At 34.8% G+C, this 15,864-nt stretch overlaps 1 protein-coding gene across 1 annotated transcript in view; it reads left to right on the top strand.

Moving 5' to 3' along the window:
* LOC126011774 (EGF-like and EMI domain-containing protein 1) overlaps positions 1-15,864 on the top strand; it is a 278,853-nt gene that overhangs the window by 109,874 nt on the left and 153,115 nt on the right. The window contains exons 3-5 of the mRNA XM_049775573.1: positions 9,132-9,266; positions 10,438-10,547; positions 14,125-14,226. Of these exons, the coding sequence (XP_049631530.1) occupies positions 9,132-9,266; positions 10,438-10,547; positions 14,125-14,226 (347 nt within the window). The remainder of the gene's footprint in view (positions 1-9,131; positions 9,267-10,437; positions 10,548-14,124; positions 14,227-15,864) is intronic.

Genomic DNA, 15,864 nt, shown 5'->3' with positions numbered 1-15,864 from the left:
TTACTAGTTACATTTCCTTGATATGATTGTTCTGTTCTTTGGCTCCCTTCAGGTTTTTTTAATGCAATTTTGTTTTTGTTGGGGGGTGGGAAGCACACCTGGCCATTCTCAGAGGTTATTTCTGGCTATGCACTCAGGAATCACTCCTGGCAGGCTCAGAGTACCATATGGAATGCTAGGTATTGAATCCAGGTCTCTCCTGGGTCAGCCACATACAAGGCAAAAGCATTCTGATGTGCTATCACTCTGGCTCCCTTTTAATGCTACTTTTTAGTCTATGAAGAAGTTCCTGAGCTGTTGTTTGTCCATGTAGTTGTGCATTATTCCTTCAAATCTGAATGAGAGAAGACTGGATAAATTATACTCTATGAATTTTTGAGTTTTATCAATATACTCCACCACTGTCTTTGGGTTTGATGGGTTGCATTCTGTAAATCTTTTGTATTTATATGTGATTTACTTGTTTTGTTCTACTTTCAGAAAGGAAGTATTCATTATTCTGTCTTATCAGTTGTTTCATTGTTCTGATTAGGATGTAACTTGGAGTATTTTTATTTAGACCTCCTTCAGCTTGTACCTTTTCAATGTGTAGTATGTAGATATATATGCTCTCCACTTCTCAGAACTCAGCTATGATATCTGACTTTTGCTTCTTCATATTACTTGTTTTCCTGGCTGTCTGGGATAAAGATAGTGTTATGTTGTTTCTTTTGAATTCACCCCAAAGTTCTCTAGTCATTTATCATTTATTTGAAAGTTTTCACATATTCTGCACTTGTCAGAATTTTTATGCTGTTCATCTTCTAATTCACTGTTTATGTCCTCAGCCGCTGTTACTCTCCTGGTGAAGCCTTCCAGTGAGTTTTTTACTTTGCCTACCAGTATTTTGGTTCTATAATTTCATTTTTGGATTTAGGGCCACACCTTGTGATACTCAGGGGCTACTCCTGGCTTGCGCTCAGAAATCGCTCCTGGCTTGGGGGACCATATGGGACGCCAGGGTATAGAATCGCGGTTCGTCCTGGGTCAGCACATGCAAGGCAAATGCCCCAATGCTGCGCCATTACTCTGAAATTTTCTAATTTCTGCTCTCATATTCTCAGCGACTTATTGTCTGTCTGTTCCATGGTTTCTCTGAGTTCCTGAAACACCCTCAGCATTTCTTCTCTAAAATCCTTATCAGTGAATTTATGTAACTAGTTGGGTCTTTAGAACTACCCTCTTCACTTGCTAAGTGTGGTGGGATTCTGTTTTGCTTTCTCATTGTGATCTTTTTCAGTCTGCTGGTGTTTATTATGTAGCATTTTATGGCTTATTAACTGGAAGAAGTCTATAGCTAAGAAGCAATGCATTCTTCAAAGGGTGCACTCACCTGGCTGAGAAAATAGCCTTTCTGAGTCACAAAGATGACCCTGCTGCGTCTCTTTGTGCCTCAGTTTCTTGAAATTGTGCGTAGTTTTACAATCTTATATGCCTATTTAGCACAAGTAAAATAAAGTTTATGGATGTATCATATTTAATATCATAACTTAGAAAATATTCTTGTTTATATAAAAGTAAAAATATCATACTTGTCAGACTAGAATTTAACCAAAATAAAATTGAGTATTTTCTATATTCCTGGGGACTTTAGGAACATTTAATTAATATGAGATCTTTTGTCTGTAAATTAAAATGGCTCTGTGAAGGCACCAAATAATTTAGTAATTATGTATGTTTGATAAAAATAACATATTTTTATCTGTAAATATAAATATTGAGGTATACTACTAATCAAAGTTTATATTTATTTAAAAAATTATTTATTTTTGGGGGTATACTCTGTGATCTTCAGACATATTCTTGTTCACTAAACAAGAATACATCCTGGTGGTGCTTGTGTGGGCCACATATGGTATCAAGGCAGCATCTTGCACTTCATACTAACTTCCTGAACTTAAGATTTATATTTTATACTTTAATTATGTCTAAAGAACCACATAGTAATGCAAAATTTCAAGTTTTTATAAAACTTGGTTGTCTTCATTCTTACTTTATAGTTTAATCCTAATTATATTCCTGGCATAAAGAAATGCTTATATCTACACAATATGAGACTAAACTTTCTACTAAAATTTATGGTGAAAGTTTTAAGTATTTTTATCTTGCCCTATAAACTTATAGAGGTTGCCTTCTTCAATTGTAAGGTATGATTAGCTAAAAAATTTTTAACATATAGCTACTATAATTCTGCTTTATATATATGGAAAATCCTAATTTAATTTTTGTATCTCTCTATTAAAATCCATAGGAAAGATTCTGTGAGATCTTGAACTCAAAGGAGTATTTAATGATACAACACCACTTATATAGAAAAGTAAAGCAGAAATAAACAAATGGGAATATATCAATTTAAATAGCTCCTGAAGTCTAAATTAAAAGACAGTTCACTAAAAAGGACAAAATATTTTCACATCCTACGCCAGAAAAAGATGACATAAAGATAACAAATAGACATATAAAATAGTTTTCAGGGGAATGAAAATAAAAGTGACAATGAGGTATCAACTCACACAAAGTAAAATGATCTATCTCAATAAGACTATTAACAGTAAATGCTTCTAGAAGCTTTTTTTATGAAGTCTTTAGGAATTTCTAGATACAGTATCATGTCATCTGCAAAAAATGAGAGCTTCAATTGTTCTTTTCATATGTGGATGCCCTTTATGTCTTTTTCTTGCCTAATTGCTATGAAACATATTTTTAATATGTGCTATATTGAATAGAAGTGGTGAGAGAGGGCAATCTTACCTTGTGCCCCATCTTTGTGGAAAGGCTTTTAGTTTTTCCCCATTGAGTATAATGTTTGTAATGGATGTGTGATAAATGCATTTGACAATATTAAGGAAAAATTATTCCACCAAATCTTAATGTTGAGAGTGCAAAATATGTTAGTTTCTATTTCAAATAATATACCACTCCATTCGATTCTCATCTTATTGAGAGTTTTTTTATTATGAATGGGTACTGAACCTTGTCAAGTACTTTCTCAGTTTCTATTAATATAATCATATGGTTTTTGTTTTTTTCTTTTTTTGATATGGAATATGGTATTGACTGACTTGCATATGTTAAACCATCCTTGCATTTCTAGAATGAATCCTAATTGGTCATGGTGTATAAGCTTCTTGAGGAGTTGTTGGATTCTATTTGTTAGTATTTTGTTGAGGCTCTCTGTATATGTGTTCATCAAGGATATGGGCCTATAATTCTATTTTTTGTGGTATCTTTGTTTTTAGTATCAGAGTGATGTTAGCTCCTAAAAATTATTTAGGAATGTTTCTGTTTCTGGAAAAGTTTAAAGAGCATGGCAGTAGGTCCTCTTTAAAGGTTTGAAAGAATTTAATTAGTGAATCAATCTGAACCTGGGCTTTTCCTTTTGGAAAGCCTTTTTATTGCCCAATTTTATTTTCCAATTTCCTCTATAGTGATATAGCTGTTCAAGTATGCCAGATCATCTTGTTTCAACCTTGGAAGATTGTGGAAATCCAAATTTATTCAGTTCTTCCAGTTTCTCTTGTTTTGTGGTATAAAGATTCTCAATATGATCTTTGAATACACATTGAATTTCTGTAGTATCTGCAGTGATATCCCCCTTTTCATCTCTGCTTCTGTTTCTTATGTTTCTTTGTCAGTCTTGCTAATGGTTTATCAATCTTGTTTTTTTCAAAGAACACACTTTTGCTTGCATTGATCTTTTGAATTTTTTGAGTGTACATTTTATTAATTTCTTTTTTTTTTTTTTTTTTTTTATTCAACTAGGTGACCCACTAGACTATCACTTTGGTCCCATTCTTTAATTTAGTTCTTTTTTTTTTTTTTAGTTTCAATAAGTTTTTATTGAGAATATTCTGCATGCAAGTATCTACATAGGTTGGAGGATACAAATAACACATAATAAAACAAAAACTTTAGAACTATATTATTTATTGATAACGTTAAATTCCATAAAATTTGCCTTACAATGTAGAGAAAATTACATCCTGACAATGACTGATAAAGTCACAAACACTAATGTGAACAATGGCCCTGCATATCCTTGGATAGTTTGAGTAAGACAGGTTAGTATGTTGTTGTTTTTAATTTTAGGCATGATTCCAGGTTCTCATCGATGAGACGATTTCTCAATTTACTCTTGATAAGATTCATGCTTGAAAATGATTGTTCGCAAAAATATGTAGACCCTAACAAGGAAAGAACAGCAAATGCTAGTTTTATTATTTGATTACATGAGTCAGGAATACTATTCCAGGTGTTAAAAATCAACATATCTTCCTTCTCCAGGTCTTTCAAAGCAGACCACTTGTGCTGTAAACTAAGTTCACATTTGTGTTTCTCCAATCTTTCTGAATTAGCACAAAGACGTTCAAATTTCGAGCTCCATGGTTCTTTTTTTTAATTATTTTTATTTAAACACCGTGATTACAAATATGATTATAGTTGTATGATTACAGTCATGTAAAGAACACCCCCTTCACCACAGTTCATTAATTTCTGCTCTGTTTTATTATTTCCTTACACCTGCCTACTTTCATCTCATTTTGTTCCTATTTTCCAACTTTGTAAGCTGTGCTATTAAATTATTTTTATAGGTCTTTCCTTCTTTCGTTCGTTCGTTCGTTCGTTCGTTCGTTCGTTCGTTCCTTCCTTCCTTCCTTCCTTCCTTCCTTCCTTCCTTCCTTCCTTCCTTCCTTCCTCTTCTTTCTTTCTTATAAATGCTTAAAAAGTTATAAAGTTCTCTTTTCATATTTCTATTGCTGTGTCCCACAAATTATGATAATTCATGTCTTCATTTTATTTGTTTTCAGGAATCGTTTGATTTTTCTCTTTGATTTCCATTCTAATACACTGGTTGTTCAGTAGCGAGCTTTCCAGTTTAATTTTCTTTCTTTTCTTTTCTTTTCTTTTTTTTTTTTTTTTTGGTTTTTCGGGCCACACCCGAAAATGCTCAGGGGTTACTCCTGGCTAAGCGCTCAGAAATTGCCCCTGGCTTGGGGGGACCATATGGGACGCCAGGGGATCACTGGGGGATGGAACCGCGGTCCTTCCTTGGCTAGTTCTTGCAAGGCAGACACCTTACTGCCACCTCGCCGGCTCCTCCAGTTTATTTTTCAAGTTTTAAAGTTGTTATTTCTCCATCTCTGCTTATAATGCATCTCTATTTTCAGTGAATCATCATATAAGACAGTGGTCCTCAAACTTTTTAAACAGGGAGCCACTTCACTGTTTCTCAGACCATTGGAGGACCAGACTATAGTAAAAACAAAAACTATGAACAAATTTCTATCCATCTATCTATCTATCTATCTATCTATCTATCTATCTATCTATCTATCTATCTATCTATCTATCTATCTATCATCTATCTATCTATCTATCTATCTATCTATTTTGAAGAAACAAAACAGAAACAAATACAATATGTGGCCCATGGACCACTGATCTAAGAAGATAGCAGGAACAATTTTTGTCCTCAATTTTATCGGGGTCATTTTTTAGGGAGCAGCATGTTGTCTATCTTGGAGAATGTACCATGTACATAGGAAAAAATGTGTATAGCATTTTCTGGGGATGAAGATCTCTCTCTCTCTCTTTCCCTCTCTCTCTCTCTCTCTCTCTCTCTCTCTCTCTCTCTCTCTCTATATATATATATATATATATATATATATAAAACTGATCCACTCTCTTCTATTTTTCATTATACCCAGTATATCTTTGTTCAGTTTTAACCTGGTTGACTTGTCAAGGGGTCACAAGGCAGTGTTGAAGTCACCCATTACTATTGTGCTGCTATTGTTATTCTTCAAGTTTATCAGTAGTTGTTTTAAGTATGTTGCTGGCTCATCAATGGGTGTATATATGTTTAAAGTGTGATTGCTTCTTGGTGAACACATTACTTGAATAGTACGAAATGTCCATCTCTGTCTTTTATAAAATTTTTAAGATTAAAGTTATGCCATCTGGGGCCGGTGAAGTGGCGCTAAAGGTAAGGTGTCTGCCTTGCAAGCGCTAGCGAAGGAAGGACCGCAGTTCAATCACCCGGCATATCATATGGTTCCCCCAAGCCAGGGGCAATTTCTGAGCACTTAGCCAGGAGTAACCCCTGAGCATCAAACGGGTGTGGCCCGAAAAACCAAAAAAAATAGTTATGCCATCTGATATTAGTATAGCCACCTGAGCCTTTTAAGGCAGTTATTGGCTTGAATGATTGTTCTACAATCTTTGAATCTGCTCTGACTATTAAGATGTGTATCTTAAAGGCAGCAAAATGTTGAATTAAAAATTTTCTTTTTTTGAAGGTTCACAAAACTTTTAATTATATAAAATATACTTATATTTTCTTTTTTGTATGTATATAAATGTATGTATGTATATAAATCTTTATTTAAGCACCATGATGACAAGCATGTTCGTAGTTGGGTTTCAGTCATACACAGAATACCCCCCCCTTCACCAGTGCAACATTCTCACTACCAATGCCCACAAAGTAAAGATTTTCATCCATTTTGACACCCTATCGCTTTTAACTGGTACATTTAATCCCTGATGTTGGCAGAGTTAATTGTGATGGGATTTAGTGTCATCATTTTTTGTAGGAGTTTAATGTGTTTATTAGGTCTGCCTTGCCTGAAAGTAGATCCTTCAGTTATTCTTTTAAGGTTGGTTTTGAGTCTGTAAAGTTTTTGAACTGTTGTTTATCTGTGAGGCTGTGTATACTTCCTTCAAACCTGAATGTAAGTCTGGCTGAGTGAAATATTCTTGGTGAAGCATTCATTTACTTGATTATTTTCACTATATCCCACCACTGTCTTTGGGCTATGAGGGTTTCTTGTGATATATCTGCTTTAATTCTTAAGGAAACTTTTAGATGTAATTCCTCCCCCCCCCTTTTTGGGGGAGGGCACACCAAGTGGGACCCAGGAGTTATTTCTGTCTCTGCATTCAGAAATCACTCCTGGCAGGGGACCATATCAAATGCCAGGGATAGAACCAGGTCATCTGCCTGCAAGGCAAACACCCTACCACTGTGCTATTACTCTTCAACCCCCCTTTTTATCATGCTTTCTTCAGTATTCTACCCTTTTTTGTAGTATTCATCATTATAACTAAGATATGTTTTGGCTGCTTCTCTTTGGATCTCTTTTAACTGTACACCATGAGAATCCAGGACGTAGTCGTGTGCACTCTTAAGCTCTGGAAACTTCTCTGCAGTGATGTTAACTGTTGAGTTTTTGTGGAGACTTTTTGTTTGTTTTTGGGTCACACCTGGTGGTGCTCAGGGATTACTCCTAGCTCTGCACTCAGAAATCGCTCCAGGCAGGTATTTGAACCACTGTTTGCCCTGGATAGGCTGCGTGCAAGGCAAATGCCATACTTGTGCTATCTCTCTGGACCCTTAGTGGGGATTTTCTTTCTTGGGCTTCTGGGACTCCAATGAGTCTTATGTTATTTCTATTGACTTTATCCCAGAGTTTTATTATCATCCATTTACATTCTTTGGAAATATTTTTATTGTCTGATAGTTTATTTTCAGGCTCTTTTCCAACCTCTTCTGTTGTATGGTATTGTAATGCATCTCATCCTCCAGCTCACTAATTCTGTCCTCAGCTGCTATCACTCTGCTAGTGAGGACGTCCAGTGAGTTTTTCATTTCATCTACCAAATTTTTCAGCTCTGATATTTTAGTTTGGAGTTTTCTCATTTCTACTTTCATATCTTCTTGAGTCTTTCAGTTCATTTCATGCTTTCTTTGAGCTCTTTGAACATCCTCCATATTTCTTCTCTAAAGTTCTTATTTGAGATGCTAAGCAGGTGGTTGGTACTTGTGTCTTCAGAGCTACCATCTTCATTCTTTAATAATTGCTTTATTTCAGCACCGTGGTTATAAAATTATTCAGTTTTGGATTTTAGTCATACAAATTACACTAACCTTTATCAATGAACACTGATGTCTCTGGTTTCCTTCCTACTATACACACCCTCACCCTGTCTCTAGGAAAGGTAATTTCTCTCTCTCTCGCTCTCTCTCTCTCTCTCTCTTTCTCCATCTCTCTCTTTTCTTTTTGACATTGTGGCTTGCACTATTGTTAATGGAGGGGTGCCTTGCTTGTCACTTTCTCCCTCTTTCTGCACTGATTTCTTGTCCACAGTGATCAGTTCTAACTAGTACCATCTGAGAAAACTGTTTTATATCCTAACTGCTCTCATCATTTGTTGTAGCGAGCTTTCCACCCTGGAACTGCTAGAACTGCTAAAAACTTGTTTCTATTATCTCTGGGATATATTATTTTTTTACCATATTATTTCTTCTTTTTCTTATATCTCACAAATGTCTAGTGTAAAAAATTTAAACACTAAAGTTTTCTTCATGTCACAGCTCAGTTATTATTTCTTGTTAAAAATCATTGCCTAACCTTATGAGTAGTTTTCACAATTATTTAATTTAGATACTTATCTGAGGTAATAATATGTGCTATGAAGACTCATAAATAAAGTTCAATGTAAACTTCACTCAGCTCAGGTGAACTTAACAGTCCAAACTATCACCTTTCAGAAATATATCTGGAAGTGAGAACTGTGCTGTAAGTGAGATCAGGTGATGATATTTAGTCACAGCCATGGAAAGAAGGAATCACAGAAAGGGCTTCAGGCTATAGTGATATAACTAATTTTATGTGGTATGTACTATTAAACATCTTATCAATTTATTATTACAGTATTGTCTCACTGGCTATCTTAAAGAATTATTCATGAGACCAAAAGGAAGCTCCTGATCAGAAGTAATTTCTATTGTTAGTAGATTATGAGTATGATAATTAAGCAAACTTATGATTTTACTATTGGCAGTAACATCAAAGTGTGACCACAGAGGGTAGATTTATGATGTATGACTTTACATGAAAAGTCAAAGTTGGCCAACTTTACTCTTAAAATTAGTATTTTAAAGTATAAAACTGTTGATTTGGATGAGTAACTCATTCTTCATTCCTCAAAATCACCACAAATCTATTGTGAAAAATTTAAGGGCAAACTTGACTCAAGTATAAAACGATTTTTTTTTTTTTTTGCATTTTTCTTTTTTTTGCTTTAAGGCCAAATGTTTGTGAACAACAACAACTAAATGTGGTGCGACATCCATACCCTTGTGTGCAGGCATTTACAGATACTGTGAAGTTTTGGAAACCTGGTTGCTTAGACCCAAGATGGTGTGTGAGTTATAAAAGAAGGTAAGACAATTATTTGTTATTTTCTTCTGGTTAAAGTAATTCTAAACCAAGAGCCCTCTACACTTTATATTTATCCCATGGATTTTAGAAAATAATTATTTAACTGAATAACCAAATGCAAGTTCTTACCATGATGGATTTTCAGAATTATACAGTTTTCTTCAGTGTCAGTATCCTAATTTTGGACCTCATTTGTGTATGAGTTGTCACTAATTTTAATCAGAGGACAGAAGAGACTATTGAAAGTTGAAAATCAAAAATCTGGCAGAAGGAGGAATATTGGTTGGCTGAATTTAGTAAAACTTTAGTAGTTTTTTTTCCTTGAATGTATGTAATTCTTAAGTAGTTTAATATCTTTATTTAAGCACCATGACTTTAGTATTTTAGAATTTAGTTGTTTAGAGAGAACTATATTAGCATACATTGATATGGCAGAGAAAAGAAAGTTGGAGAAAGTAAAACAACATTGACTTTAATGATGAAGGGAATTTGAAAAAGAGAGAAAACTTTCAGGAGAAAGAATTATATAATTTTAATTTGATAAAACAAAAAATGAACTTAATGCCAAATATTTGATACTTATATTCAATGAGCATTTATCACTATAATGTAGTGTGTACAACCTTTAATTACTTCTTAATATGTTCTTTGGCCATTTTTACAGTAATTGTCTTTATAATTATGATCTGTAGTTGTTTGTATACTGTTCTTCTCTAAGACTATAAACCTTTGTGTTATGATTTTTCATCCTTATCAACAACAATTGTCACTCCTTATGGGTGATATTACTATTGTTGCAAATATAGGTTCAAATAGGGCTAGTAAAAGGCAAGTTGAAAAAAGCATGTATCTTTACTATTGTATTATTCTCTTTATACTTGGGGTATTGATTCTTAATAGTAGAGTAACCCTTAAGGTAGTTCCTATGGAACTATAGTTCCATAGGAAATTAATGGAGGTAGTTTACCTTTTATTAAACTATACCATTTATATCATCTTGATTGTATTTGTAGTAAGAAGTGTGTAAATATGTATGATGAGTATGAATGTATACATGAGTATATGTACATACATGGCAGGATTTGAGTGGGAGGGAGAAATTTCTGTTGGGATAAAAATGACATATTTTTATTAAGGGAAAACAATTGATCAATATTTCTGTGTTTCATAGGACTAGGTACTACACTGTCTACAGACAGGCATACAGCATGGAGCAGCAGATTCTCTATAAGTGCTGCCCTGGTTGGAGGCAGTGGGCTGAGGAACCTGGCTGCCTACACTGTGAGTTATATTTCTTCCTGTCTCATATTCTGTCACTAGTAATTTTTTAGCTTATTTGGGGGCTGCAGACATATAATGCCTGTTAAGTTTTGGGCATCTTTAGAGTCACCATGCTTTTAGAGCATTTCATTGGATAGGCATGTTTAACATATAAAATTGCACAGAAAGCCTTTCTGTTAAGCATTTCTTTTTTTACAATATTTTATAAATAATTTTTTTATTTTTATTGTGGCCAAAGTGAATTACTAATCTTTCACAGTAATATTTAAGGCACACATAGTGACAATGAATCAGGGGCATTCCCACCACCAGTGATGTTCTCCCTCCATTCCTGTTCCCAGCACACATTCCATATCTCCCTTTATTGTCCCCCAGAATACTCGTATAACTGCTCCCCACTTATACAGCTTGCTGTGGATTAGGTATAGATTCTATTGTTGTTGACTTTGGGTTTGATGTTCAGGTCTGACCATTTTTTATTTTTAATTAATTAATTAATTTATTGGTTTTGGGGCCACACCCGGTGACGCTCAGGGGTTACTCCTGGCTATGCGCTCAGAAATCGCTCCCAGCTTGGGGACCATATGGGATGCCGGGAGATCGAATCGCTGTCCGTCCTAGGCAAGTGCTGGCAAGGCACCTTATCTTACCTCTAGTGCCGGCCCCCTGACCATTTTTTATTTCCACTAAACGTTCATGTGAGTGTCTGGACCTGGTACTATTCGTTTTCCCCCCCTCAGTTTATGAGGCTGAACAAGATGATTCAAACAATGTAGTTCTGCTGGAGATATAGAAAAATAAAAAGGAAAAAAAGAAGAGAAAAAACCAACTAGGAGGAGTCCTTTTAGGTGTCATAAGTATCAATTTATAAGAGGGTAGGGAAAAACAAAGAAAAAGATTAACAATACAAAAAAATCAATAACAAGCAAAAAACAACAAAGTGATAACAAGGAAAATACATAAAATAGAACCAAAAAATATAATAAAAACAAACAAAATACTTGAAAAAAAGAAAAAACAACAAACAAAAAACCAAAGCCAACAACTACGAAAAACCAAAAACAAACTAACAAAAACCCAAAACAACAAAAAAGGATAAAGAAAGGGGAAAAAAAAAACAGTCAAAAAACCCCAATCAGCAACTACATAAAAAGGTTTGTGCTTCTTTTTTTTTTTTTGCAAAGCATAGTATTGGGGAAGTTAGAAAGGGAATTGCCTTGGCCTAAGAGATTTCGAGTTTCTCTGCCCTTGAAACATGCTGTCATGAGAACCACTACAGGCTCTGTACACTCTCTTTTTCTCTCCCCAAGATATTTTATGGTGCCAGGCACATTTCCACTCAGTTATGGATTATATAATCAGGTCTCTCTAACTCTATATTTTGGTATTTACACAGGATGAAGCCTAGGAATAGTCTTTCTTTATAGTTCTAGAGGTTCTGTTCCATCACTGTTGTTGTAATCAGACTTTTATAATTCGTGGTCTCGGTTTTTGCACAGATCCTAGGGCAAAGCCTGGAATAGAGTTTTTTAGATTATGATTCCAGAAGTTCTGTTCCTTCGCAGTGTTACAGTCAGACCTCTGGTATTGGAGATCTTGGTTTTTGTACAGACCCTAGGCCTAAGCCTAGGCTAGGGTCTTTTTTATTGGTCCCAGGTTAAGTTCTGCCCCAGCCTTGACTATCAATGCCAGTCTTCAGTAGTTGGTAATCTTGGTCTATGCATAGGTCAAAGGGCGACGTGTCTTCTGATTTCATATTATCGTTAGGACGTTCTGCTCTTAGATCAAGTTATTGACTTTTCCTCTTTGTCAGGATGTCATATCAAAACTGGCATAAATTGGCGTTAGAGAGATATTAAGATTTTCCCAGGGGGAGTTTGGTTCCTGGTGCTTAGTTGCGGGGAATTTGGACGGTCGCTGCCAGGTCACCTGGAGTCTAAATTGGTTCCACATGACACATGTTCAAGGTGGGAGGTACCCTTGTATTATAAAATGTATGGGTTCTTATTTCTAGTAGATAAGAGCTTGTTTCTATACATAAAATTTCTCCCCTTTTTAGTATGCCTTTGAAAAAAGAAATGGTGCCATATTATATTGCTGGTGCATTTGAGGTAAGAATTTTTGTGCCCTAGTTTTGACCTGAGCTTTCATCCCAGGCAAGGCATTTTTAATGATAGGTCAGAAATATAGAATTGCTGCTTTATAATTGGCCTCTTTATTTTGAAAGACAATTGATTTAAAATCAGACTAATTACTCCTCTACTTCCAGCTTTTCTCGTTTTTCCTTTCCCATACAATCAAATTTGTAATCCATTGTTGATTGTAAAGTCAGTAGGGAAATCACCATATTAAGTCTAAATGGGAATTCTCAGCTTGTGCTTGTCACGATTATTTATAGACCTCTGGAGGCAGTTTGTTTTCTAAACTGAAGTCTGCAGTTCTTTTACAAACCTCTCATGAAGGCATACCAGAACCTTTGGAGTATGTTTGAGAACACTCAGGTTGTGAAACTGGTGGCATTCTAGAGTTCATTTCTGTCAGGACAGATGGCTCCTCTCAGCAACTCCTTTCCCTATGGTTTTATTAAAAAGTCATTTTAAATACTTTGCTATGTTGCTGTGTTGCAATTAATTCAGAAATATACTATAATTCATCTCTCTTACTATCTTGGATCTTAGAAAGTTTTGTTCCCATCTTCCTTCCTTCCTCAATGTGATTTCCTTGCAGTACCTTAGTGAAGTGGGCACAGGCTTCCTTTGTTAAGCAGGCTTAGTGCTGAATGATTTTTCCAAGTCACTATTTATGGGCATGTGCAATTGGGCCATTATTGTTGGGTAATTTAAGCTCATTGAAAATATATGCTCACAGTGTCATGTTATGAAAAGTAATTTCTGGAAATTAATGACTATAAGTCTTTGTCTTATTATGTGAAATATATCTTCTGCCTGTACTTTTAAGTACAGTATTAAGTATTTCCATCTTATTTCTAAGTTACTTAACTAATGTATTAGTTTGGAATATAGCCATTGATGCTCAGGATTCAGTGATTTTAGACCTCTCAGTTCAGTATTTGGTACTGTCATGCTAAGTAAGAGTCTGGTTTTGCTAGGATCATCAGCATTATCCTTGTAGTACTAGAGGGTCATTCATTGCTAGAGTTTGAACTCAGGGCCTCATGTAAGACATCAATGTGCTTTATTCCTTTGCATATATCCCCAGCCCCTTCCTTGCTTCTCAGATAGTTTTGAAACACAATTATCCTAACCAAAGTTTTATTAGTGTTATTCAAACTTAAATATGTACAAATTATCTAGTAGCTTCTTAAGTGTAATTCTTATTGAATAGTTCTTGAGTGAAGCCCGAGATTTTGCATTTCTGCAAGCTTTAAAGGTGATAAGAATTCTCCCACATATGCAAGGTTTGAGGTGCAGGGTGTATCTTTTAATGAAAACACAATTTCATTAATTTTTAATAAAGGTTTGGTAGAAATGCCCTCATTTTATGTCAGCATTGTGCTTAAATTGAGAATTTTGTTTCTTTTTTTCTTGATTCCATTCTCCCACCCTCCTCTTTCTAGCTGTCGCAGCAGTGAGAACTTGTTTTAATGGAAGGTGCCGAGAAGGTGAAGCACAGAGTTGCCAGTGTTCAGAGGGCTTTCAGGGACCCCACTGTCAATATGGTGAGTGACCAATAGACCATTTTATCTTGATTTGTAGCTATCTGCTGTGCTTTCCAGGGTCAGCCAATTTTCCCCATTCAGACTGATGTTAAGCTTATCTCCCCAGGGGATGGTAGACATTTTATATAAGCCACTAAGCAATAACTACAACTTGCAATTATGTTTAGCACCACAAAATATGCTTTGCAGTTTAGTTTTAATTATTAATGATCAGAGTTCAAAGGACAACAGTAAGTACAGAATAGTCTATTTTGTAAAGGAAATGGCAGCTTAATAAGAAAACCACATTCTGACCTCAGATGTTAAATCTTTAACAGAGCCATTGTTTGAAATTACTGGTACAATGTTCTTGTTCGAGGTCTTTGTAAATGAACGAAGTATAAAGGAACAAGATTTGACATGATGAGATTTTTACTCCCTTTGTATCTTTTATTAAAAAGGGAAAGAAAGCAAACAGCCATATGCTGTATGGCTCTTAAAGTTTCTATACTTGTTAATCTAGTTTTTAAGCATGGAACTTTAATAACTTATTTTGGAGATGTGCCTTTGAAGTATTTCTTGTGCTGAAAAATGTTACAATGGCCAAAATATTTCTGTCCTACATTTGCCATAGATCAGCTCCTGTTGAAAGATTTATTTTGTTTTAATCATCTGAGTTAGTCTTTATAGAATGCATATACATAGATTTTTTTTTCAGAACAAAAAAAAAAGCAGAATCTATCTTTCAGAAGTTAAATAAATACAAGTTAAAAAACCTGACAAATATATCTTATTTTATTTTATTTTTTTGGTTTATGGTGATACTCAAGGGTTACTCCTAGCTGTGCACTCAGAAATCGCTCCTGGCTTGGGGGACCATATGGGACACTGGGGGATTGAACTGCGGTCCACCCTTGCACGGGCAAGGCAGACACCTTATGCTCTGCACTACTGCTTTGCCCCCCCCCCCGAAACCTGACAAATATATCTTATTCATTATCTTCTGCTTATAAGTTTGCCTGCTTTTATCTATTCCATACATCAGTGAAAGTAAAATGGCCAAGTTGTGAGAATTCATATGTATGTCTTTTTGTCTATGCTATCTTTGGATTAAGGTTAAGGTTAATATTTTTAAAAGATCACTTCAAATCTATTATTTTTGTAAATTAACACCAATATTTTTCTTAGGATATTTGATTTAATTTTTAGAAATAATTTCATGAGCCCATTCAAGATGTACTTTTAGCTGTGGTTTAATCTTTGATTCTGACTTTGATTGTGAAGCAGTCAATGCACATGTTGTGTTTTAGCATGTATCATCAACAGTTTCTATTATTTTTAAGAACTTGAATGATACACTGAACTATGATCAGAAGTAATTTATTCTTAAAAATTTGTTTTAACTACACGTGAAACACACTGGTTTCTTTCTCTTGAACAGTAAACCTATGATGGGTAAATTATACATGTTATTGACTCATGAAGAACTGAAAAATTCTTATTAATTCATTTGTTTTGGTAGAGGAAATCTTGAAAAATATCAGGTCCCTGAGGGAAAAGATAATTAAAGAGACATATGGTAATGGTAATGGCCTAGAAATTGCACCTGGATTAATTTATTCATTGCTTATTAGAATGCTGGAATTTAGATAATTTAAA

The sequence above is a fragment of the Suncus etruscus genome, chromosome 6 (genome assembly GCF_024139225.1).
Source record: "Suncus etruscus isolate mSunEtr1 chromosome 6, mSunEtr1.pri.cur, whole genome shotgun sequence".
Lineage (NCBI taxonomy): Eukaryota > Metazoa > Chordata > Mammalia > Eulipotyphla > Soricidae > Suncus > Suncus etruscus.
Note: the sequence above shows the minus strand (reverse complement) of the source record. Positions and strands in the feature narration are given on the sequence as shown.